The 24,771-nt window shown below is 41.9% G+C and overlaps 1 protein-coding gene across 1 annotated transcript; it reads left to right on the plus strand.

Moving 5' to 3' along the window:
* gdpd4a (glycerophosphodiester phosphodiesterase domain containing 4a) lies at nt 1-24,721 on the plus strand. The gene is made up of 18 exons (XM_035623369.2): nt 1-187; nt 6,498-6,549; nt 10,678-10,725; nt 11,316-11,421; nt 11,887-11,990; nt 12,237-12,330; nt 12,508-12,567; nt 12,749-12,847; nt 13,052-13,145; nt 15,058-15,203; nt 15,406-15,488; nt 16,148-16,298; nt 16,596-16,814; nt 17,116-17,273; nt 17,781-17,928; nt 18,786-18,868; nt 19,994-20,073; nt 21,518-24,721. Exons 1-18 carry the CDS (start codon nt 1-3, stop codon nt 21,622-21,624), a joined length of 2,019 nt encoding a protein of 672 aa, XP_035479262.1. The 3' UTR covers nt 21,625-24,721.
* The last annotated feature ends 50 nt before the right edge of the window (nt 24,722-24,771 follow it).

Raw genomic sequence — 24,771 nt, forward strand, 5'->3', positions numbered from 1 at the left:
ATGGGAGTGCGACGTGCTGCTGACGTCAGCAACAGGTTGCTCGACCCCCTCGCGGCCGCTGCTCGTGCACGCAGCTGTGCCCTCGCGCAGTCACGGCCGGGGCGCGCGTGCTCGCGACAGTCCTCCTGCACGAGACCACTGCAGCACACGGCGGCGCGTGCCTCGCGACGCATCGCGAACATCAACGGTCCGAGAAGAAGAAGAAGAAGAAGAAGAAGAAGAAGAAGAACGGACAGACAGACAGACAACAGACAGACAACCGACCGACAACAGACACGTCCTGAAGGTGAGAACATGTTCATTTCTTCACTCGATGACGCTTCTGCGTTGCGTGTGGTTTCACTCCTTGAACACTGTGATTCAGTGTTTAATGGACTGAACAAAATGTTGTTCATTTATTGAACATTCTTGATTAAAATGCAGTCATCGTCAGACACCAACAGTGTCTCACAGTATCACATAGAACTGTCCGCGGCTGGAACCAGCTGATCGATACATAGAACTGTCCGCGGTTGGAACCAGCTGATCGATACATAGAACTGTCCGCGGCTGGAACCAGCTGATCGATACATAGAACTGTCCGCGGCTGGAACCAGCTGAACAGCTGATCGATACATAGAACTGTCCGCGGTTGGAACCAGCTGATCGATACATAGAACTGTCCGCGGTTGGAACCAGCTGAACAGCTGATCGATACATAGAACTGTCCGCGGTTGGAACCAGCTGAACAGCTGATCGATACATAGAACTGTCCGCGGTTGGAACCAGCTGATCGCTATGACGCTGATTGAGGTCGATCCGTGTTCTCCTTCCCTCTGACAAGCCCTCGTTTAGTTTCCTTTTTGACCTTCGACATCGATTCGTATGTGATTTCATGCTGCTGTTTATGTTTATGTCTGGACCTCATCCGGAGTTGGATTTGAAACGTTTAACTATTTAAAAGCGCAGGTTATTCCTTTTTTTGGGGAAAAAAAATATCCAGGCCCCACGTTCGTTTGTCGTCATTGTCGATGAATAAATTGATTTAAATGTCGCAGTGTGTTTTTGAAAAAAAACAACAAATCCGTGTTTTTATTTATTTGGTTATAGGTTCGTCTGTTTTTATCATCTCATCCGACACGGAGGAGGGAACATCCCATCGTTCTCTCCCCTTATCTCTCACATTAACCTTAGAAGAACTGGAATGTCCCACACTGAGAGGATGACTGTTCTATCAGTGTCATTTCTTCTGCAGACGGTTGATTTACTGACATTTCTTTGGTGATTGGCCATTTGTCTAATCAGAATCAAGTCTCTGTGGGGCTGCCTCGTTGTTAACCCATAGATCAATACACTGAGTGAGTCTATGACCAGGTGTAAGAGGGCCATGTAGGTTTTCAGTAAGGATTAGTTGTGGTCAGGGTTGCTTCAGGTCACTAGATTCACATTCGTAACTGTATCACCCTGTCAGGGTATCATCTCAAGGTATGATCTTGTTGTTATCATCATCATCACCATCATCGTCATGGGGAGCAGAGATCTTAACAAAGGTCTTGCATTATTCAGCACAGGTGCTCCTGGTGTGAGTGCGTCTCTGAGAGACAGTTTGCAGATCGGAGAGACTTATTGAAAGCATTAGAGGCTGAATTGAGAAGAGGATCAGAAAATAATCTCTGGACTTTGTGTATATAGGATATAGAAATACAGAGGAGATTTAGGGAGAGGGACCACTGGACGCACTCCTGTCCCATTCTCATCGCCCTTGTAGATGTATTGTTATATCAAATTATGATGGTCAGTTCGGAGTATATTTTGGCTTTATTTCCACACTCTTAAAGGTCTTTGCAGTCACAAGTATGAGCATAAGTGGATCAGCCTAGAAAGCATGACAGATACCTCCTCTTACACATTTTGAGCTCACGGCATCGGCCGCTACAGCTGGTGCTGATGGCCAAACTCGTCAGAGGCCAAGATCACGACGCTAATATACTGAATAGCTGTAGCTGGTCTAACGGTAATGGCATACCTGTTTTACACGTTATCTGCCTGCAGGTAAAAATAGAAATGAACAGCATGACAGCTCCCAAAAAGAGGAGATACAACCTAACGATGGCGGCTGGCTGCAGTATAGGTTTTAATCCCTGCCCCCTCCATGTTAGCAGATGGAATATGGACCAAAATGTAAAAAAAAAAAAAAAAATCATATTACATGTCAAACTCATTTTTGATTTGGATTGTTTCTGTCATTTTAGGTAGTTCATATCCCATAGATTTCTTTTCAAGTGTTCATGTCGACACATTCTAGTTAATTAATGGGAAACACTGCTGTAAGTGACATACCAGTTTTCAAGTGCCACAGCCAAACCACTCTCCACCAGTCTCAACACTATCGTCTGCCTGAGAAACTGTCTGTCGCAAATTAAAGGACAGATGAAAAAGAGTCCTATCAAATGTGACCAGCTTGATTGTGAAGTGGGTACTACTACGCACACAAGAAAGGAAGCGCAGAGATTTACATTTAAACCACTACCAGGAGCAATCACAGGATCCGTGTGTCTGGAATGTTTCTGAAATGATTAGTCCTGGATTTACTGCCTAGTCTGGATTTTGATCCTCTTAAGTCCCCAAAGTCGTACAGTTTTTAAGGTCCTGTTGTGTTTGGTGTCTGATTTGTTACCTTTCCTATTTCCAGAGATCCGGAGTTTCTGACATTTCACTTTCGGCATTAACACTGTTCGTTTGCTTGTTGTGGCCACTCATGATACACTATGTGATGAACTGTCTGCAGTTGTGTTGCTGCTACCTCCGATGCTTTTTAAAAAATCTGCCTTCTCCAAAGATGCAATTTTACAGGAGAGTGTGGACGTTCATCACTGTGGGGAAATATTGCAGTAATGAAAGAGTCATGTCGTCAAGCACAGTTGAGAAGTGAGAGCGGCGTCCGTTTGGTCTCTGTCCCTCACGTCTGCAGCGAAGCAGCTTTAATTGAGTTTCTTGCCCAAAGGCACCTCATACTTCTTCTCAGCATGTCTGGGGTATTGAACCAGCCTCCCTCCAGGCCTGAACAACTCTCTGACATTTCAGCTAATTCTGCAATGCAATACATTGTTGTGTGAAGAAAGACTTACTGTACCACCAGTCCACAGTCTATGTCATCACATGCCTGCTGGTATAGCTGTTGTTGCTGTTGTTGTTGTTGTTGGCTTTGGTGGGATTTGTTAGTGTCGTGAGTGAACAGCAGAGAGCTGAGTGGTCTGGATACAGAGGGCTGCATTGTTGTATGTGTACTGTCTCCCCTGCGCTCTGAGCCTCTGTCCATCTATCTGTGTACAGTATCTTTCTTTTATTGGTGTGTGGCCAATAAAAGACGCACGCACGCACACAGAGTGGCCAAAGTGTGACATGCTGTGTATGTCTGAATGCTGTGTGTTAGTTTCCCCTTTGTGTGTGCAGTTTAAGTGTTTTCGTTTATTAACATTGTGGTTTATTTCCTAAAACCTAAAGAGATTAAACCAATTTGAAATAAAACAAGTGTTTCAGAAGCTTAAACCACTGAAAAGATCATCCTAATTTTCTTGAATCGGAGACACGCCAACACAACTCTTGTGCCTCTTTTGTCTTTTCTTCTCCTCCAGTGCTGTGTGCGTTTTGCTGCGTCATTTTTTTTCACCCTGATGAAATCACACATTGAAACACAGTGGCACTGCAGCTTCCAGCACTGTGGAATCTGTGCTCAGCTCTGCTGGTTTTCCGTCACCACCACCACCATCTCTAGTTTTACCTGGACAGTCTGGGACCAATCACGTTCACCGCCAGGATCCGCTGCCGGGTATCTCTAGCAAAACTCGCCGCATGTTCGGTCTGCGGTAACTCATCGGTGTATTTACCACATAATTCTCCAGTTTACTGTTTAATAAACAATATGTTTTAAATACTTTCTACGTTGACGTCTTTACATCTTTCTTAGCACTGACCTGCTTTACATCCATGCGTCTCAATCCTCCATTTCCCCCAAGGGAATCATTAAAGTTGAATCTACTCATGTGCCTATTCACATCCTGAAACCACAGGCGTGCAGTGGCTGGTTAAAGGGCCCGTTACAAACTGCCTGGAGATTCTTACGCGTGTCCCCAGTTATAAGCTGCTGCTGTTACTGTTGGAAGGACAGAAGTGTGAAGAGTGTTAAAGTGCCTGAACTCTGTGCCGTGTTCTCGACATCAGACAGGTTACATGAGTCCGCAGCCACGTTAATCCTGTTTGCTCCATTTACCTTTTGTTATTTGCACATTATTTTTCCTCCTTGTCCTGAGAGGACTCCAGTGGGAGTGAGACTGAGTTAAACACATTAGAAACATTTTTCTTTACTCTTTTCAAGGATTTCCTTTTTTCCACGATTTGCAATAAGTCAAATATCTCTATTACTGGTTTGGGAAGAAGAACAGGGCTTTATAGCCTCACATCATGCTGCAAGGGAACAGCCCCTGTGAACAGGTTCCATGTCTCCAGTTGTACTGTTGGGTAATAAATTAATTCTTGGCGCTGATATGAGCCACTCGGTGATCCTGTCAGATGTAATGGAGCCGGGCGGGCAAGTGAAACATGACCGACTGCTAACCTTTCCTCTGCCCAGCTGCGTCAGTTCCCCACGTCCCACAGAGATGAAGATGTTTGACGGCTCGGCTCCAGCTCCAGTGATGTTTTGATGGTGAAAAGCCGTGTGCAGACCCACAATGGCACAAAGGTGTTTCATGGTGTGGAAGTGTTGTTAAAGGTACAATTTAGAAGACAAGAAGCCCAGTGGTGGCAGGTTGGATTTTTTTGTTTTGTTTTTAATTTTGTATTTGATAAACTCGTCATGGGTTTGTGATAGCTTGATGTTGGTGCATTGCAGATTTGGACTGCTGAGTGGGCCGTTCTGAAGCTGCTTCTAATGATGAAATATTAGCTGGCGCTCAGGATCAACTTTTAATATCCCCATTAGAAGAAAAAAAACCTTAATGGAAACTACTCCCAGAATTGCTTCCAAAATCTTAATGGCGTCTTAAAGGAGAGATGAATCAGTCTGAATGGTTCCTTATTTCACGATGAATCCTCCATAAAGGCTGCAGCCAGACAGTGTTTGTGTGTGTCATTATGTATTGAACTACAAGTCTCCGACCTCTGTGATCTGTTTAACCGTTCAGGTTTTCATGTCCCTTCTGCATGGAGAGAAGATGGACCCCTCCTGCACAGCGTTAGTGTCCATATCACACCTGACTAGAGGGTTGAGGGTTGTGTCGAGTTTAAGACACAGACTGACCATAAGACTGAGGAGGCAACGTAATGTGTTTCTTTATACAATATATCTGACGCTGATTCTTTACAGACCCGCTGCCCGTTATACACAACATGGCAAGAAAGATTAGAAGCCCGTTAGGTTATAGATAGATCGGTTTACATATCGAGTATCGGAGTCCTCAGTGATGATTTATTTTTGACCTAAATATCGTCAGGACCTTGGTTTCAGCAGAGGAGAAAAGCGCCGACTTTGTTCACTACACACTTTTTCAACAACCTTTTGGAAAAGTAGAGCAACGCTTGTGGAAACTGGAACAGTCCTGAAAAATACCACTTTTATTGTTTACCTGGGTCAGTGGCAGAAAATGTGGTCAGTGTTTTCGCCCTGTAAATAAAAACAACAACATGTTATCAACCAGTGATTCATTTGAATTCAATTGACATTACCTTGGGATGTTAACATACTATTTATCCTTATGACCTTGTACATGGTGGCTTATCAGCGATGAGTTAAAATGTCATGACCGAAAAGAAGTGTTTCAGTAATTTGGATTTCCTTACTGACAAGTTAGTTTGGTTTAAGCTTAATTCAATTAATTGTCCGTTGTTTTTAGACCTAGACATTTCTACGATCAAAAGTACACTATCCAATGAATTTTGGCCATTTAGCATTTTCGCTTTTTAATCAACTATAAGTATTGCAGATTGATACAGATACAGTTTGATAGAGATACAGTCCCTCAGGAAGAGGCACATATGGCACATGTCGTAGTGATGTACCCAAGGACGTCCCACACTGGGATCCGAGCAGTGCTGCGTGTCTGACTCTGTGTCAAACACTGACTCTTACCTGTGACGCGTTGCTCCTGCGATGCCGCAGTGGTTCAGTAGTTACAGCTGTTTGCTTCAGCGACCCAGCGTTCTGCCTCATGTGTCATGTTGGCTTCTCTCTATTCTCTGAGGACAGTTTGCACTTTGCTCCTGTGAGAAAAGGAAATTGTTCTGTGCAGAGGTTGTGACATGTCAATGTTTACCACACGGGTTCGGTTGATTGCTGCCTTGTTATACCAAGAAAGGGAAATCATGCATTGATGGTGACATGTAGATCTCCCGCCATCTCGTCAGTGAATAATGGGTTATGTTATTGAGTTTGTGTAAAATTATCTCTCAACAGGTATAATTGTTGCCTTTTCCATGGAGGTCAGATGTCACTGTGCAGCCGTGCAGGAGCTGAGATCAAGGGCACTTCAGCAGGCGGGAAGTGAGGACTGAAATTTGGTTCATCAAGTGCAGGTACCACGCTATTCTTTTTTTCCTCTCTTATTACGCCCACAAAGCATCATTGTGTAAAGATTATAAAGCTGAACTTTGAAATGTGGTTAGGTAATCCATCCCGATGTAGGCTGCTCATTTTTTTTAGGTTTGAATCATGACTCAGAAAATACACCCACACCTGTAGTGAAACATAGCTGAAGTGATGACTCTTCAAATCTGCTGCAGTTTTCACCATAGACAAAGAACTCGGAACAAATGAGGAACATTTTGTTCTGCAAGACATTTATCATGTTCAGGAGCCAATAGATAACAACTAAAATTGAAATCATAGGTCAACAACGCTTGATGCCTAATAACTTAAACGGATGTTTAGTTAATAATCAATGTTTTAGGTCATACAATTAGTTGGTACTTTCAGAGAATCTGACCATGTTTATAGGCTTGTGTTTGACGTCAGGTATAAAGTGCTTTAGCTGACCATTGACCATTTTAATTTCTGTAGTGTCGTTGTAGTTTAAAAGTGCGAGCTATAAATATTCTCATTCTGTATATGACTCCAAAGGCTCGAGGACTTAGCTGACCTTGGCTCTCTCTGTAAAGTGCTGGCTGAATGAAGATGTGTAGTTTGCTGGCCAGTGTCCAGAGGGTGTTCAGAGGGAAAGAGGAACACTGACAGATGGACAGAAGAACAGGGGAGATAGGATGGAAGAAAAACTGAGGTTAAGACAATTAGTTGAGGGTGAAATGGTGATGTAGGAAAAATAGACAGATGGACAGAGGGAGAAGAACTAGGCTTTCATCATTTTCAGAGTAAATGCATAATCCCTAAGTCAAAAGACCCTTTTGTTTAATTGTCCATTTTATATTTTATTAAATATAAAATTCAAAAGAAATTCATACTGTAGCCGCAGCCCAGATCATTTTTTTTACTTTTACCAGTATCAAAAATATGGTAAAATCCCAGCCTCGGTGAGGATTGACACGTACTGGAAAACAGTCATAGGTGTCTCTGCTGTGGTTTGAGTATCAGCCTGTGCTGATGTCAGAAGAGTGTTCCTATTTTAAATAACCTTGTCTTTACACTTTATGACACCCGCACCTGCTCAGTGACAAAACACAGCTGTCGGGATTCAAATCAGGTAACCAGCCTTCTCTGAGGTCACCTTTAATCATATAATTATTCAATTTACTTATTTAATAGTCAAAGGGAGCAGGTATATATATGTGTTTGTATATATTTTGATGGATGTTGATAAATTAATAGAAATTCATTGAAATGGACACAGTATCATCTTTTGATATAGAAGAATAAGAAGAAAAGATTCATCCAACATTTTTATTAGAATTAAATATCTATAGAGAAAATTCCATTTTGTTAATTTATTAATTGTTATTTTGTCCATAAAAATGCCAAAGACAGTGTCTTAAACGTAAGGTCTTCATGTTTGTTTCATCACTGTATATCAGATATCTTTAGATGTTGGACTTCAGCCATCGCTCATTTTTACTTGATTATTAGTATGTGCGCTGATCTCACTCACCCTCTATTATTTTAAGTTCCTGCTTTTGTATATTTCTTTCACTGTGACTATTTTATGTCCCTCTCATATAACTTTATGCTGCCATATGTTAGTGTGTGTGGAACATGTTGTAAAGAGAATGCCGTCGCCTGATGATAATTTCTCTCAAGTTTCTTCAGTCTCCCTCTTTTATTGCGCCATCTGCTTCCCCTTGTTTCCCTCCCCTCCCCTCATCCTCTTTTCAGCAGTAATAATGGATCTGATGTCACAGTTGCCATGGCATCGGCCTGTTCGTCTTGTGGCAGAGACAAAACGGAACCAAAATTAACAAAAATAAACTGTACAGGTCAAATTGGGATAAAATACAGTTAATTTGAATTACATGGCCTAGACTAAAAATTTAACTGAAACAAATAAATTGGTTATTATGCAGAAGAATAGAGCAGAATATAATTGATCAGTGCAGAGCATTTGAGATACATGGATTTGGATGTAGGCAAAGCGAAGGTCCTGTAAATGTCAAGAAGAATATACTGGTATGTTTAGTGGAGTTGTATTGGTCAGATACAGTGATGATGGTGCAGATGTGATACTGTTAACTGTCACTTGATTACGTATTATATAAATGGGTCGGGCCTCTTGACTAATGTTTTACGCTAAATACTTTCAAGGATGGATCAAAAAACAACAGTGAAAATGTCTTTAACCAAGAAACCAATTAAATAAAAAAAATAATAATAACAAACCTACCCAACAGGCCTGACGTTAGGATCTGTTGAGTCCAGAAAAGTATCAGCAGTGAAAGGGTATGATGATACTTTGATGAGTATTTTTTTAAGGGTAATTTGAAAAACTGTGTGCCCCCTGAGATCTGTAACCAGTCTGTCATTTAGTAGGTTTTTGTGTCACTTGTGCAAACTGTAGTTGCACAGGTTGTTAGGGCGTGTGGAAGAGACAACCAACAAGCAGCTACAGACACCAGCATCTATTATTCAGTCCTGATGTACTGGAGATCAACAAAACAGGGCACTTACCATCTGTCAGCTTCAAAAACCAGGCTCATCCATACAACTATATCCTGTTACACTGACAGTGCAAATGCACATGAGTTTAATCAGGGGTTCCCAAACTTTTCAGTGCCTGACCCCAACCATAACGGTTCCAGAGACTGGAGACTGCAATCATCCCTGGAGGTGGTTGTCCCAAAAACAATCACCTATACGTTTCCCGTGGTGCTTTTAATTGACCTGCTGTGACGGATGCTGTAGCTGATCTGTCATAATCACCTCAAGGGTCATGTTGGGCCGAAGAAAATTGGAAAGCTACATTTGCATAGTTTCATGTCTGAAGTATACCATTTCTACTTGTTTTTAGATTGTACCTCTGAGTTATGTAACGTCAATGTTGTAAAACACTTCCATAACTACCGCTACAGTCATCTGCTGCTCTATACTGAAATCATACATCTTGTAGCTTAGGACCAAACCAGTTCATACCGGCCAGTGGAGTATTTATAATGTAGTGTTTGCATTAAGCCGCTATGACAGCTGTTGTTGGACCAACATCACTGTAGGTTGCCATCTGGGTCTTATACACATCAGTATCACATCAGGATCACCATTAGTGCAACTACAGTGGTTTACTATCTGTGATATGAGAGAAAGTGAACATGTATAAATGTTTAGTGTGACTGCTGGTTTGTTTTGGGAAATATTAGCAACACACATTACACATTTCCTATTGGTTGTTGATGTGACGTGCAAACCGAGGTGATTTGTCCCACTTTGGGTCTGAATTATTGGCAGATTGACTGATTGAATGGCCTGTTTCACTGGTTGGCAAATTAAAACCTTGACTGCTTTTAATTTTTTCTTGGTGGCATTTGCTTCAGTAGAGCAGTGGATGTAGAACTGTTACATAAACCACTCTGCTGCTGCTGCTGCTGTTGTCGAGCTGTCAAAGGGACGACTTGAGGGAAAACAAGAAATATATCTCAATGTCTAATAAGTAATTGAATGTCAGTGTCTCGGTCTGACGATACAAAATATGTTGTTCAAAAAAGTCTACTGGTTTTACCTACGTCCAGGAAATGTTATCTGGAGGTCAAAACTCCAGCAATGTAGTATGAAGAAGTAGTGTGTGTGTCATAAATCACCAGAGTAGACACAACTAGTGTATACACATTTAGATCTAGATCACGTGTATTTCTGTGAATATTTGTGTCTTCTGGGTTAGTTTAAGCAGGCCACAGGAATAAAACCAGAAAAACACACACACACACACACACACACACACACACACACACACACACACACACACACACACACACACACACACACACACACACACACACACACACACACACACACACACACACACACACACACACAGTGTTCTGCTGAGTCTAGTTTTCCTATGAATACATTTTTAAATTGATCAAAACTTTCTCCTCTTCCTCTAGGTGTGGCAGCCAAGGGTCCTGGCCTTTTTCCTCCCTCCTCTCTGTCCTGTCCTTACCTTATCCTACTGTTCTCTTTTTCTCCCCACACTCACTGTCACTCACCGTCTCTCACTCTCTCTATCTCTGTGATGCCGGGCCGTGGGTTGAGTGTTTGCCCGTGACCAGACTGAAGCTGGGGAAGCTAAAGGTGGTGCGGCGGCAGCTGCTGCAAAGGTACAGAACTATATTTCACCGTCACCACCGTCACCACCGTCACCACCGTCAGTTAAGAGAAGTTTAATTTTATGACACCCAGCCTGATTTCTCTTGTCATTCTGAAAACTGTCATAATGCTTGACGTTTGTGAAATGATAAGTCACGGTGCATTTTGCTGTACAGAGAATGCATCATCTGATGTGGCATATTTCTGTGACCAGTGTCAGTTTATTTATTACAGTGTTGGAGTTGGATTTAGCAAAGGATTTAATCTAAATTCAGAATCAAATTGGATTATTGAGTCTGAACCCTTTTGATCCCTTATCAAATCTATCTTGATTAATACATTTGTGATTAAAAACTGAAACTCAGTAGAACTTGTACAGGCCATAAACACAGCGTTGAGTAGCAGCCTTTTTCCAGAATACTTTGAATTTTCTAAAATGTAGATTTTTTAAAAATGTATGATTTTCTCAGTCTGATCCTCAAAATCTCTAAGAAGATGACAAATTTGAGTCTTTTTCTGTGTTATGGGCATTGTTTCAGTTTATTCAGATACAAATGCAGATGTTTATTTAATTGTTTTAATTTCTAATTGGCTGCACCAGGTATGAACACCAGCCGTTTGTCTCCTGCCTGGCCGGCCTCTATGGTTGCCAATGGAGACGATACCAAAGAGCCCGGTCACAACCAGGAGAGTGCTGCTGCAGCAAGGTATACACACACACGCACACGAACACACAGAATGAGTTGAGTTTTGTTAGTTTGATGATTGTGCAGACTTTTGATTCCCTGGGCGGTTTTCCTCCGTCCGGCCTGCTGACTCTTCTGCTCCCTGCTTTTCTCTGAAAATCTATCAGCACACACAGTATATACTCTGTCAGCTGGTATCGAAATATACTGCTTCCATATGCAGTGTGTAACATGACTGACTTTCCCTGTATCTGTCAGATTGTGTAGAATCAGCGAGTTGCTATTTTGCCTCAAATTATTACTATTAACACAGTAAAACGCTACCATTATAAATCTATATACTGAAAAGCCCTAAAAGCTTTTAATGTTGATACGATGACTAAGTGGACTTAATAAATATATTAGCAAATGATTCAGATAATTGAGTTGAATAACTTTCTTTGGGTAGTTTGGTCAAAGTCCTCTCTTTCTGTGTGTACGTTACAGGTGGAGTGTGGCAGTTTTGGCCTCCTGATCCTCACCTTCTTCCTGAGTTTTTTGTTCCTCTATTTCTGGAGTGAAGCTCAGAACGACTACATCGACTTTGACTGGTGGGTTTCACACAGCTGGTACTGTGCCTACACGTTGGCAAAGACACATGTTTTTTTATTGTCATTTGTAGGTCATTTGTTGTCATTATGATGGGGTTATGGGTAGCTGTTTTATCAACAAATACATTTAAGTAAAATGAACATGTTAACAATGAATAAATTGGACCTAGTCGTTGTACAAACTTGATTCACAATATTAAGCACACTATGTGATGGCTGATGGCTGTTTGTCATACGCGTCTTCAGGTTTAACTTTGGGACTCTTGGCTTCTGGTTTCCCTGGTCTCTGGTCCTGCTGGTTGTTGCTGCTGCTCTCTTCACGTACATCGCTCTGCTCTTGGTAAGCACACTGATGCACAGATATGAACATAGAGATCAAAAATGAAAAGAAGCAAACATATCACTAGAATACTACTCTGAGTATAAACTCTCTGCAGCTTGGTTACAGGCAATGTCATTTTTACAGCAAAGTTTGCTGGTTAAAATCCCTGGATGTGCTTTATTTTTTATTTTCCAGGTGCTGGCCGTGTGCCTTCTTTCTGAGGGTCAAAGGCTTTACCTCCACTGGAGCCACAAGGTGTACACCCCACACACACACACACACACACACACACACACACACACACACACACACACACACACACACACACACACACACACACACACACACACACACACAATTATTTAGTATTTTTGTCTTCCCCCTTGTTATAATTTATAATAAGTTGTTTTTTCTTGTCCTCCTTTGTTTGTGTCAGACTGGCATCGTGGTGACATTGGCGTTCTCCGTCACAGCCACTGCCATCCTGTCGGACCTATGGAGCAAAGAATGGAAAACTCTGCTTCTCTCTCTGCAGGTTAGCCAACCCTGACACACCAGCCAATCACAGGAGAGAATAGAGATATATTAAGAAACATTGTATTAATGACAGTTAATGCTGTGACTGTATTTATTCATACTTCATTTTGAATTAAATGCGTGAGACTGTGCTGACATTTTGACCAATGTCTTGTCTTTTTCTCTCTTTCTCTGTGATTTTCTTCCTCTTTTTATCATTTAGGTGACAGCACCGTTCCTCCATGTGGCTGCAGTCTCACTAATGGCGATTCTCTCCTGGCCATTAGCATTACACTTCTTCCGCATGAACAAAAAAGGTAAGAAACCTGATGAGTATTTATCATTGTCAGCTTTGAATCTCGAAGAAAATGTCCAGATCATTATCCTTCTATGTTTATAATCATTATTTTATCAAACCTGTTCAGAGCGTTCACCCTAGTTGAGTGTTATTCATTGGTAGATTTAATTTTACTTTTTGTCCAGATTACCAAAACAGCTCAGCCAGTTTCTCCAGGACCCACAGTACATCAAAATACTTTATATTCGGGAATGTGCTAGAGAAAGACGGAGAGCTCTCGATCCTTGAAGGACAGCAGGGACTGGAGGAAATAAAATGGGCTCAAGGACCTTGTTAAAATGACATATGGACTTATTTCTGGAAGACGGTGAATGTGTTTCTGCTCTAAAGTCTTCAGTTGCAGTAGTACTGAGCTGCTCCACCCGCTGAGAATACAACTATTCTGAAATCAAACGTACCCCTCAGCAGCATGTCAGGCCTGGCTTGTACAGCTCCCTGCCATCCGTCTTTTCCCCTCTGCACTTACACTTAACAGAAAATCAATGCCTTGTTCTTTTACTCATTTTTGCACTCTTGTTTTTGTCTCTCTGGTTCTATCTTCTTTCCCTCTTTCAGTCAATCTGTTCTTTCTGTGGTCCCTTGCGCATTCCGACCTACTTTCTTCTAGCTGAGCCCTGTTTTCTGCCGTCTTTCTTTTCACTCCTCTTTTGGTCACTCTTTCTTTCTCGCATTGTGTCTGACTGCCTTTTCCTCTCAACTGAATGACTTTGACCTCTGCGTCTCTCTGCATCTCTCTTCTCTCTTGGTCTCCATGGGTACTATGACTGGTTGCCATGGTGATTCAGCGGGTTAAGTGATGCTGAGTCATCTCGGGGGGGTCCTGACAGGAGGATAATGGAGATAGAGAGATTTGCTGAAGCATAGGATGTAATAAAGCTCCTATTTTTCTACTCTACTGACATGAACACTGGTCTGGATGTTTGGTTTTGTAGTTTTGGTTTAATTCACACACTAATGGGTGTTTAGATGTGAGAGGGTAATAGTGCTGTGTTAAGATGGAAACAGACCTGTGAGTTGTTATCAGAGATGGTCAGTAGTTTAGGGCACTTTTGTTTGCCTCAGCTAATTGGGTGTCAACGTACCAGTTGTGCTTGTGTCTGACAAGAGCATCTGCTGGCGTTAGAAACCAATTCTTCTCTCTCTTCCTTTTACTGGTGACCTGCAGTAGGATGGAAAAAGTAATCAGGTTAACTGTAGAGTTTCTTGATCAAAGAGCCTTATCAGTTTTCACGCTGCTTGTGATTTTTTTTGTTTTTTATTCCAATAACTGTTGCGCAGTTAGACCCAAGTAACAGAAGGCATTTCCATGTTAGTTTTATTGTAAAACAAGCTTTTAAAAGATATGACAAAAGTCCTTGCTTGGATTTCCCTAGGCGGATTTGCTCCCTTACCAGACGGCAGTCATTCGGCCTGTTTCCCATATGGCTGCATTTTCAGTCCCAGACCACCATGTTGATCCTATCAGGAAAGATTTACTGTATATTAAACCGATTAGGGTTCCGATTTCTAAACTAGTACACTGTAACCCTTAATTGGGCCATATAGAGGCTTGAAGGTGTAGCTCTTGGTTTTTGGATTTGTTGGTTTGTTTGGCACGGTGTTCTGCAGATGCACTGACAGTGTGCGGTGAAAACCCATAACTATAAAGAGATTCTCACTAATGCTTTTGGCTGAAAACTGTGGGTCAGGACCCTAAAGTGTGTTGTTAGTGTTCTTCTTCTACTTCCATTTGATTTCATTTTCAGTAAACCAGAAGCAGTTGTAGTAACCAAAAGTCCTAGATTGAAAAAAAAAAACACAAAAAAAACAATATCTTGCATTTAGTTATATAAAAAGAAGAAGATTTCAAGTCTGTGTTGTGTGTTCCGCAGTGCGTCAGGTGGCTGTCCTGGGTCTTTACCTGTCCGTGCTGTTCTCTCTCTACCTGGTGCCCCTGGGAATGTACTCGCCCTGCATTAAAGAAGCAGGAATGCTGGGACCGACCCCGACATTGATCGGACACAGAGGGGCTCCTATGGTGAGACTCAACTGAACCATTACAACTAGACCCTGGGTTTCTGTACGGCTTTTCACTCCCACTCTCGACCATCTTTTCTGTAGGCTATGATAATATTTTAGTCATCAAGTTTGATGGTGAGATCTGGAGATGTGGACTGTTTGTATGTCTGTGTTGTTTTGCATCAGTCTGGGAATGTGTATGTATGTCTGTGTGTTTGTAGCTTGCTCCAGAGAATACGCTGATGTCGTTTGAGAAGGCAGTGGAAGCTGGAGGAGAAGGACTGGAGACCGACGTCACCATCAGGTATTAATTCTCCTCACCTCTGTGTACAGTATGTATCAGTTGGACCATGAATTCTTGTAGTTAATATTACTACTATTGTGTTCTCTAAGGTTTGATATCACTTCATTTATTTTTTCATCCTTTAGTCGCAGAATTGAAAAAAAGCACCACTGAAGTGGCCTTTGGCAGCGAGTGTCCCTTGATTACTTTCTGTCTGAATAATAGAACAACAGATGTTAAATAATTTTACATTCACACTTATTTCAAGTCGCCCCAATTATCTCCGAGTGAAAGGGTCAAATCATTTTACTCAACATGTTTTCATGCTGCTCAAATTATCAGAGGAGCAGTTGGCCACAACGGTGACCCGAGGCCGGGGCCGGGCCTCGTCGCTGATTACACAGATCAGATGCTAGTGTGCCAGCCTCGGCGCTAAGGTGATTAGTGCCATGCTAATCCAGTTAGCCTCTAGCCCCCCCCCCGTCAGCCCACGGCTGGTGAGTTAGCATGCAGAAGAAAACAGAGGGATTAGCAGCATTAGCAGGTTAGCTGACCCCATACTGCCGGTGACCCCCGTGTGTGTTGGTGTGCGTCTGTCTGTGTCTGGAGCTTTGATGCTTCTTGATGAATCATCCTCTCTGCACCTGCTCATTTGTACCTTGCTTTCCATCTCTCTGTAGTTATGACGGCGTTCCCTTCCTAATGCATGACTCCACTCTGAGGAGAACCACTAACGTTGCTGAGGTTTTCCCAAATCGAACACACCTCGATGCCTCCCTGTTCACCTGGGCCGAGCTGCAGCAGCTGAATGCTGGAGACTGGTTCTTATCGGTGAGACCAACAAAAACACTCTCCGACACGATTTGCAGTTGTTTCAAAATGAGGTTTGGTTTGCTCAAAGAAATGCATTACTGTGTGGAACTCCCACTGAAGGGCGAATGAATCTCCCTCTGAGATGATAATGAACTAAAAACACATCTGACTCTTGTATGTGCATTAATTTTTAGAGCTTGACATCCTTCCTTTTTTGGATAATCAAAATCAATTACTAGATTTCCCTTTTCCCCCCCTTTTCTATGATGATTATTAAGCATCTTTTTCTTTTTTTTCAACATCACTCTCTTGCAGAGGGATCCGTTTGGTACTGTGTCGTCCCTGACTGAGCTGGACCGCTTGCAGGCACAGAACCAGTCTGTTCCCTCACTGGCCCAGTTCCTGGAGGTGGCGGCCCGTAGCGGCAGACTAGTGCTGTTTGACCTGCGTAGGCCACCATATGGACATCCCTATGGAGACTCATACATCAACACCACTCTGCAGGTGGTGCAGGCCCACATCAACTCCTCACAGGTAACTGTACAGGAGTTTTCAATTCAACGTTCAAGTACAAAGGTGACACAGAATTATTTTATTGAATACTAGTCTGGGTTGGTTTGTTGTATGACTTGAATAATAATCAATGATTGAATCTTCCTGTCTTTGTTCTACAAATCTATTTCTTGGTTTTCTTTTCAAAATATCATTGTGTTCAGTAACCTCGAGCAGTTTGAGTTAATTTAGATGCAAGTGGTGACATTTTTGGATAAATGTATGTTTTCCTTGTAACTGTGTGTGTGTGTGTGTGTGTGTGTGTTTTAATGTGTGTGTGTAGGTGTTGTGGCTGCCGTCTGAGGACAGGGAGTTGGTCCAGGCTGTGGACCCAGAGCTGCAGCAGACCTCAGGAGAAAAAGCCTCTCTTCAGGAACTGACTGATGGTCACATCACCAGACTGAACCTGCACTACAGCACCATGTCTCAACAACAGATCTGGTACTCCTTACACACACACACACAAATTCATTAATTAAGTTATTGAGTTATAAGCATTTGGACAAACAACATTTTAAGGGCTATTTTTTAGCAAAAACTTTCATAATTCATAACTTTTAATTTCAAAAAAAGTTTAATGTTTAAATTGCACATTCAGAACTATTCAGACTGAGCTGAAGTGGCCCTTTGTGTGATTTAACAACCAGAGACCACAAGTAATAACAAGATTATACAACTCCCAGATTATGCAAATCCAGGTTGTATAATCTGGCAAAGGGTAATTCTCTCTATTCCTCTCTCTCTCCCTGTTCTTACTCATCTCTGTTTTTCTGTCTCTCTCACTCACCTAAGTCGATAATCATTAGATGTTCAAAGGACGCTTTCATCCCAACAAGTGTGTGGGGAATATGTGTGTGGGAAGTGTATTAAATACCACCATTGTGATAAATTACACTCCTCTCCTCCCCCACCCCATGATCCCTCTTTCTCCCCCCTCTCCCTCTCCAGGAAGTACCAGTCAGTGAACATCAGTACGAACCTGTATGTGATCAGCCAGCCGTGGCTCTACACTCTGGCCTGGTGTGCCGGAGCTCAGTCTGTAACCACCAACTCCGTCCACGTCCTGTCCAACATAAACAAGCCCCTCTTCCTTATGGTGAGCAGATTCTGCTCTTACAGATATTATTTTCTTTGCGGTCCTGAAAAATGTTCACCTTGTATTTTCCTTTAAGTCTGCTGTCCTACAGTAGCTGTCTATCTGGAATGACAAAACTAAAGTGTTAATCCAATAAGTGTGCAAACTGCAATTGCTCGAAAATGGGAAATTTTCTTAAATCTGGTTTGTGTTGGTGAAAGACAAATAATTATTTAATGGGTTTCTACTGATTTGTCATGGTACTTCAATGACATTTGTGGACCCACAAAAGACAGATTTTACTGTACATGATGGGTTAGGGTTAGGGGTTATGTTTATGTTTGAGGTCAAGAGACAAAAACGCCTGATCCAATAAGATTAAAACCGGCAATGCTCAGTTCTAACTATTAGGTTGTTTTTTTGAATAATGTATTTCATGCTACATCAACACAGTAATCACTCACAGTCAACACACCAGGCTGTGTTGTAAGTTTACAGACACCCTGCTCCTCTGATCAGGATGTAAGGCTTGGCATATTGCAGTGACATGAAGAGTCTGCTCTTTGAAGGAGGCAGGTGGGAGGTTCTGCATCAGTCTGAAAATCTCTGCAGCAGGTGTCGTGGGTGTTAGAAGATTGAGCCTGTGACCTACTGGTTGCATAAACGTTCTCTCTCGTCGAGCTGCGCGTCTGTGTAGATTCAAATGTGTTTGATCAAAGGCTTTAATACGTGTGTTCAAGTCTCAGCTCTGGGCTTTTTGATCACTAACCGAAGAAATTACATTCAGGTTCACTCTCGTCCGTATCTGTTCCAACAGATGAGAGAAACTTTTACTTTAGCAAATCTAATCAACGCTTTCTCTGTCTGTCTCTCTCCAGACTCCAGAAGAATATAGTCTGATGTGGATTCTGACTGATGCTGTGTCGGCCTTCCTCATCATCGCCATTTTCATATTCCATTGGTGCGTAGACACACGCGCACACGCGCACACACACACACACAGTTGCTGCTCTCATAATTACCATCCCCTGCTAATTGTAACGTCTGGTGTCGGGCTGGTGAAGCTGTGCAGGGCTGAGTCATCCCGGCTGCTGATGAAGTCTTACTATTAATATTGGATCTGAGATGTCACTGTGGCCAGCAAATGAGTTTTTGATCAATGTTTGGATGGAAATTGTGGAAATTGAAGTGACATATGAGCGATGACACAAGACTGCTGACATTAGGGTTGATTCATTTTTCTACCTGGTACTTTATGTTGTACAGGCCATCATTTACAGAATCCTGGGAAAAAAAGAGATATACTTTTGCAGAGATCATGCAAAACTTTCAATGTGCTCAGTTCAGCACGGCAAAACAAACAACAGCGGAGCGCAGATACCTGTGGGAGAGGTTTTATTTTGAGATTGGCCTCAAATATAAAGACAGTGATTGGCAGTAGACACGATTTAACAGAAGTGACAGACATCTGACGAGACTACTTGGCGCAAGCGGACACTCTCGTCACAAAGCGTACTAACCCGGCAGTCATTACAAATTCATTAGCAGCCAACTGCATTGGTCACGTTACAGCTTTTGCGAGATATTTCTCACTTTCTGTCATTCAGTGTCTTTGAATATAAATACACTCTACAGGCAGAAGGTATTCCAGTAGAGACCGTTTGAAAATGTGCTTTCTGTCATGTTCAGATGACTCATTTTTTAGCATAACGCTGGCCCTTAGAGTGAGGAAATAAAAAGTGTGTTAGTGTGAATGTCAGTGGGATTCAGATCAGACCCTTCTATCTTCTATCTATCTTTTTTTCACACACGTGTGCTCAGTGTATACCTCAAAGCACTTGGTACACATGGCTTTCTCAGAGAAACAGTAACACACCTGCTTATTCCCTGCTCCTCTGATTTCTCTCGTGTGTGTGTGTGTGTGTGTGTGTGTGTGTGTGTGTGTGTGTGTGTGTGTGTGTGTGTGTGTGTGTGTGTGTGTGTGTGTGTGTGTGTGTGTGTGTGTGTGTGTGTGTGTGTGTGTGTGTGTGTGTGTGTGTGTGTGTGTGTGTGTGTGTGTGTGTGTGTGTGTGTGTGTGTGTCACAGGTGGAGAGAGAGAGGCCTGCCCTTCTGGTCCGGCAGTCGTCAGACTCATGAGAACGGACCGTACAGCAAGTTCAGGACGGGTATGCCAATAATTATCTTCTCATAGATGTGTCTTGTGTGTAATTGTTTTTTACATCCATCCAAAGTTAACAAAGACACAGTGTTTTATCAAAGGCCTTGTCTCCATCCTGAGATACACATCTCATGTCCAAATTGGACACCAAAAGAAAATATTATTCATTCTTCATGAAAAAAGATGTACAAATTTTAATTCTTAAAACTGAATATTGTTCTAAACTAATCTTTTACAATTTTTTTCTCGAATCAGCAGTTATGAATTTTGTATATGGGGACTTGCACAGTTTTGGTTAAATATTCCTAAAATGTTGCTGTCCTCATAGGAACTAGATGAGCCAATATTAGTTGGTGTAAGGGTCAGGATTAAGTTGTAATTGATTAAAAGGGGAAGAAAAAAACGCCAAAATAGTTAAAAATGATCAAAGCAAACAATCATATTCCCAAAATGTCAAAGTATTAATGTAATTGTACCTTGGCTCAAGCTGTAGTTGGACCAGCAGATACGAGACATGATTTCACGATTGGCGCCTTTGCATGCAGTGATTCCCTGCCGTACGTGTTGTTTGTGTTGTTTGTGTCAGACTCTGCAGAGGTCATCTGTGTTCGCTGGAGCCCCCTCCAATCTGCCCCCCCTGCTGGAGGCCTCGTCTCCCTCCCCTTGGTCTTCAACCCATGACACCCCTGCATGTCAGCCCTGCATGTCAGCCCCTCAGGAACCTTGTATGAACCCTGAACCCTGCATGAGACATTCAAGCTTACATGTGTTCTCCACACCACTGGCATGAACCCTCCACAAAATGGCATTAAGCTCATAGTGGAACTGTGGACTTTGATCAGTGAACATATAAAACCTCTCAAGTGTTTGCAAGGTGTAAACACGAGTTAGAGATTTGTGTGATTTGAATCCCTGCAGGGATTAAGTGTCACTTGGGAAGCAAGAGCAAAATTATATTAACAATGTTTTTTATAAAAATGTCAGATGACATCTGTTGGAATGAGTGTGGATTAATACATTTGTAGAAATAAAAGTTTCTCATGAGATGGATGAGTGACACACTTCCAGGAAAATCTAAAAAAAATTCTGTTGGTGTGGATTTCACATCACTTAGACCGTGTATCTATAATCAGAGAAAATTGGGCTTCTCAGGTGTAGTTGTGCACAAAGAGGTGCAAGACATGTCACAACCACAAATGACCTTCAAAAGACAACTACAGCATATGAGGCCTGGAAATGACTCTTTACTACAACATGTGTCTCTGCGTCATGAACCATATACTTGTTTTCTTTAATCTCATCGTTTCGTTCATACAGTAGATGCCTCCACCCCAACCCTCATGTGATTTTGAGCCCCATCTCCTCCAGTGTGGCCTCTGTATTACCCACAATGCCCCTTGATATGTAAAGGTATAAACTCCAAACGGTTTGACCTTTGCCTCCCTTTGCAGAGCTAAGTGACGTATGGTCCGTCTCCAGCGTCAACATCCGGCCTGATCTACGGAGCACGCCCAGTTCACCCATCAGCCCTCACCTGCCAACCATCACAGAGGAGTGACCACGGGGGAGAGAGAGAGAGAGGGAGATGGAGGAAGGTAGAAAGAGAGGCAAGACAGAAAGGTACAGATAGTAGGAGATGAAAAAGTACACCTTCCAAGAGAGTTGGGGTTAAATAACCTGTAAACTTGGTTTCAAATCTTTAATGTTCGTTGATTAAAGTAAACATTTATCAAATAATCAGCAATCAAATCAGATTTTAAAATATTCAAGCGTTAACACTCAAAAATGTTTGTGGTATGATTTAAACCTAAATGTTGATATATTTGTCATGTCACATTTTTTCAGTTTTCAGTCTGCTCAATCATAAACCAATGAGAAAACTCTGAAATTACAGAAGATTGTGAAGGTCAGTGGGGCCTTAGCTTAAACTGGGTTTTCAAGACCTTTAAATAAGAATAGAAAAATATGTTGGGGGTGCTAAAAATTGGGACTATGATACCAAGGACAAAACAGAAAAATGAAACAAGTAAGAGACAGCAACTCTCTTGTCTTTCTCCACTTCCCGTGTCATCCTCTGTCCGTCTGCGGGCCGAACTGAGCTGCTGAACCAAACCTCACTCACTGATCTGCCATCAGTGGACATGTGGACATGAGCCCAGGAACACCAGTGTCCATTTCTACACCATTATGTCATAGATGCCATTAAAATGCCTGGGCAGTGAACTGACGGTGGACAGTTTGAACAGAAGCCCAGAGCCTGACGTGCTTTAGAACATCTGTTCATGTTCATCTGACACATCTGTGTCATTCAACACCATCAGCTGAGCTCAGCACTGAAGACATGAAAGAAACTTAACCTCACAACAGAAAGAAAACAATGAATATATTCTGCTGTAGTAGCACGTGAGTCGCTTTCACTTTTACCGTCTCGTGTTTCCAATTTGCTTCAGAAAAGCCAAATGTTGGACGGAGGGGGGGCAGCTGAGTGGAGGAGAGGTTCTGAAGGAGGGAAAACTGTAACTTCAGAACCGGGCGACTGTTTAGTGGACGCTGTGTATCTTCTGTACGAAGTTTACTTTTTCCATTTCCAGCTGTGCAGATATCAGGTGCATTAGACCAAATGTTAAACCATGTCTTAAACTTTAATCTGTGTATCTGAGTTGTTGGATGTGGCGTACGAACTGTGAACTGTTTGACTGACTGAATGTAAACCCGAGGCTCGAGAAGGTATCGTTAGTTAATATTCATGTTTGTACTAAGATGAATGTATTCTCCGATGGGGCCGTGTTTCTCCAAAGCATATGAGAAATGTTCTGGCCGGGTCATTTCAGTTTGGCTACAAGATTTGTGCCAAATGTATCAGCTGTTCTAAATAAAGATTAGAAATAGATGCTTTTGAGAAACCAGAGCGTGTTCTCTTTTCACGAGGAAGTGAACACAGCATCTGCGTTTTCCTCAAATATACGCACACGGAAGAAGTGTGATGTCCTAACCTGATCTGATTTCAGGTGCAAAAGCCAGAGTATCTCATCTCAACTTTTCAGGTGAAAGCCATGAGGTCAGGAGCGTTGATATTCTGAGGGGCTTTTGCCAGTTTGCTGCACAGTGTTGGAGTCAAAGCAGGACGTGCTGCAGTAAGTGCCATTTTAAGACTGTTGTTACTTTTCACTGTTTCGAATCAGATTCACTTTGTTCACCCAGAACAGAAGATAAACAATAAATTATTTAGAAAATGTAACCACAGGGTCTCAGATATGTACTTGGAGGCACAATATTCTACAGGGTGCAAGGAATCAACACGATTCACAGTGCGCTGCTCAGTACAGTCTGAATCCATGTGCACACGATTTTACCCAACTGGCCTTACAGCTCAGAATCACTTGGATGTTAAAGTCTGCAAATGCCACCAACCCAACTTTATGTGCTCTATTGTATTGTAACACGGAAAAGTGGGTAGCAGCATTTAGTTCAACTGCATTGGTGTTCCTGTTGAGAACATACTGTAGCCGCTGATGTGTTGCTTAGCATTAGTTCTACATTGATCATTGCCTCACTACAATCATTACAGCAGCATGGCCATATTTATTCTATTGAATATGTTTCCCACCATAAGACCAGTTCATTTGAAGTGAGTGGGTTTCGTGTCAGTGCAGTGAAGATGCCGTTTCCAGCTTTACATGTTGGATTTATCTAACTTCTTTATATTAACACTTCTATAGGTGAGTCTTACACTCTTTGCTCTCGTAGATTTAAATGAGGTGTGTAAAAGAGGATTTATCCTGGTGATTCAAGTGGTGACATCCATTGAAAATTCTTATTTTTCCCAAAACACAGCCATGTTAAAAGAGGTAGCACTCCAGAGGTGAAAGACTTCACCCTCTGACTGTCAGTATATTGACTATATTCAAAGAAATCAACACATGACGACACATTATTTAGCAAAGACTATAAAACAAAGACTGTTTTTCACATAATGAACAAGCAGATGAACAGGAGAGAAGTGGATAATATGATGGCAGAAGCGACACCTTTCATTTAATGTCTCATATTTGTTTGGTACTGTACCTGTAACTCAACCAAGTCTTACCTGCCGTCCTGACGGCAGAGGTTTAACATCTGGCTTTTTTTTACATTTAAATCTATTTATTCAAGACAAGTCACATTATGGCTGTACTACACTGTCAGATGACCCTCGCATGCTGCTCTGCATGTTATTTCAGCAAAGATGAAACAAACAAACCTAAATTAGTGCAAATCATCCAGAAGATAAAAATGTGTTTGTGATAAAAAGATGGCTTGGCAGATCTAAAGAACAAAGCTTTGGTGATCCTTGTCCTTATCTGAACCAGTCATCATCAGCTTTGCTGCCTTGATACCTGCAAGAGGAAAATGAAATAGAGATGTAAAAGTATAAAAAACAATGATAATTTGATTCAACTAGTAAAAATTCTCCCTATTTAGCTTTCTTTTTTTGGTCGGTTTGGCTCGATCAGTGGTGTGATTTCTAATTCATGGCTCTGTACTGAATGACTATTTTTATTATATTTCATTTTACACATGTTCCCAACCATTTTTTTTAACTGTAACTTTTCTCTGATTGTAAATTCTGCTTTCATCTGGTATTAAAACGAAAGAAAAGGTTTGGTTGTTGTTAACACGTTTCATTTGGTTTCTTGTTGGGTTGAATTTGGAGACGCTAGATGAT

The sequence above is a fragment of the Scophthalmus maximus genome, chromosome 11 (genome assembly GCF_022379125.1).
Source record: "Scophthalmus maximus strain ysfricsl-2021 chromosome 11, ASM2237912v1, whole genome shotgun sequence".
In the NCBI taxonomy this organism is placed as follows: Eukaryota; Metazoa; Chordata; class Actinopteri; order Pleuronectiformes; family Scophthalmidae; genus Scophthalmus; species Scophthalmus maximus.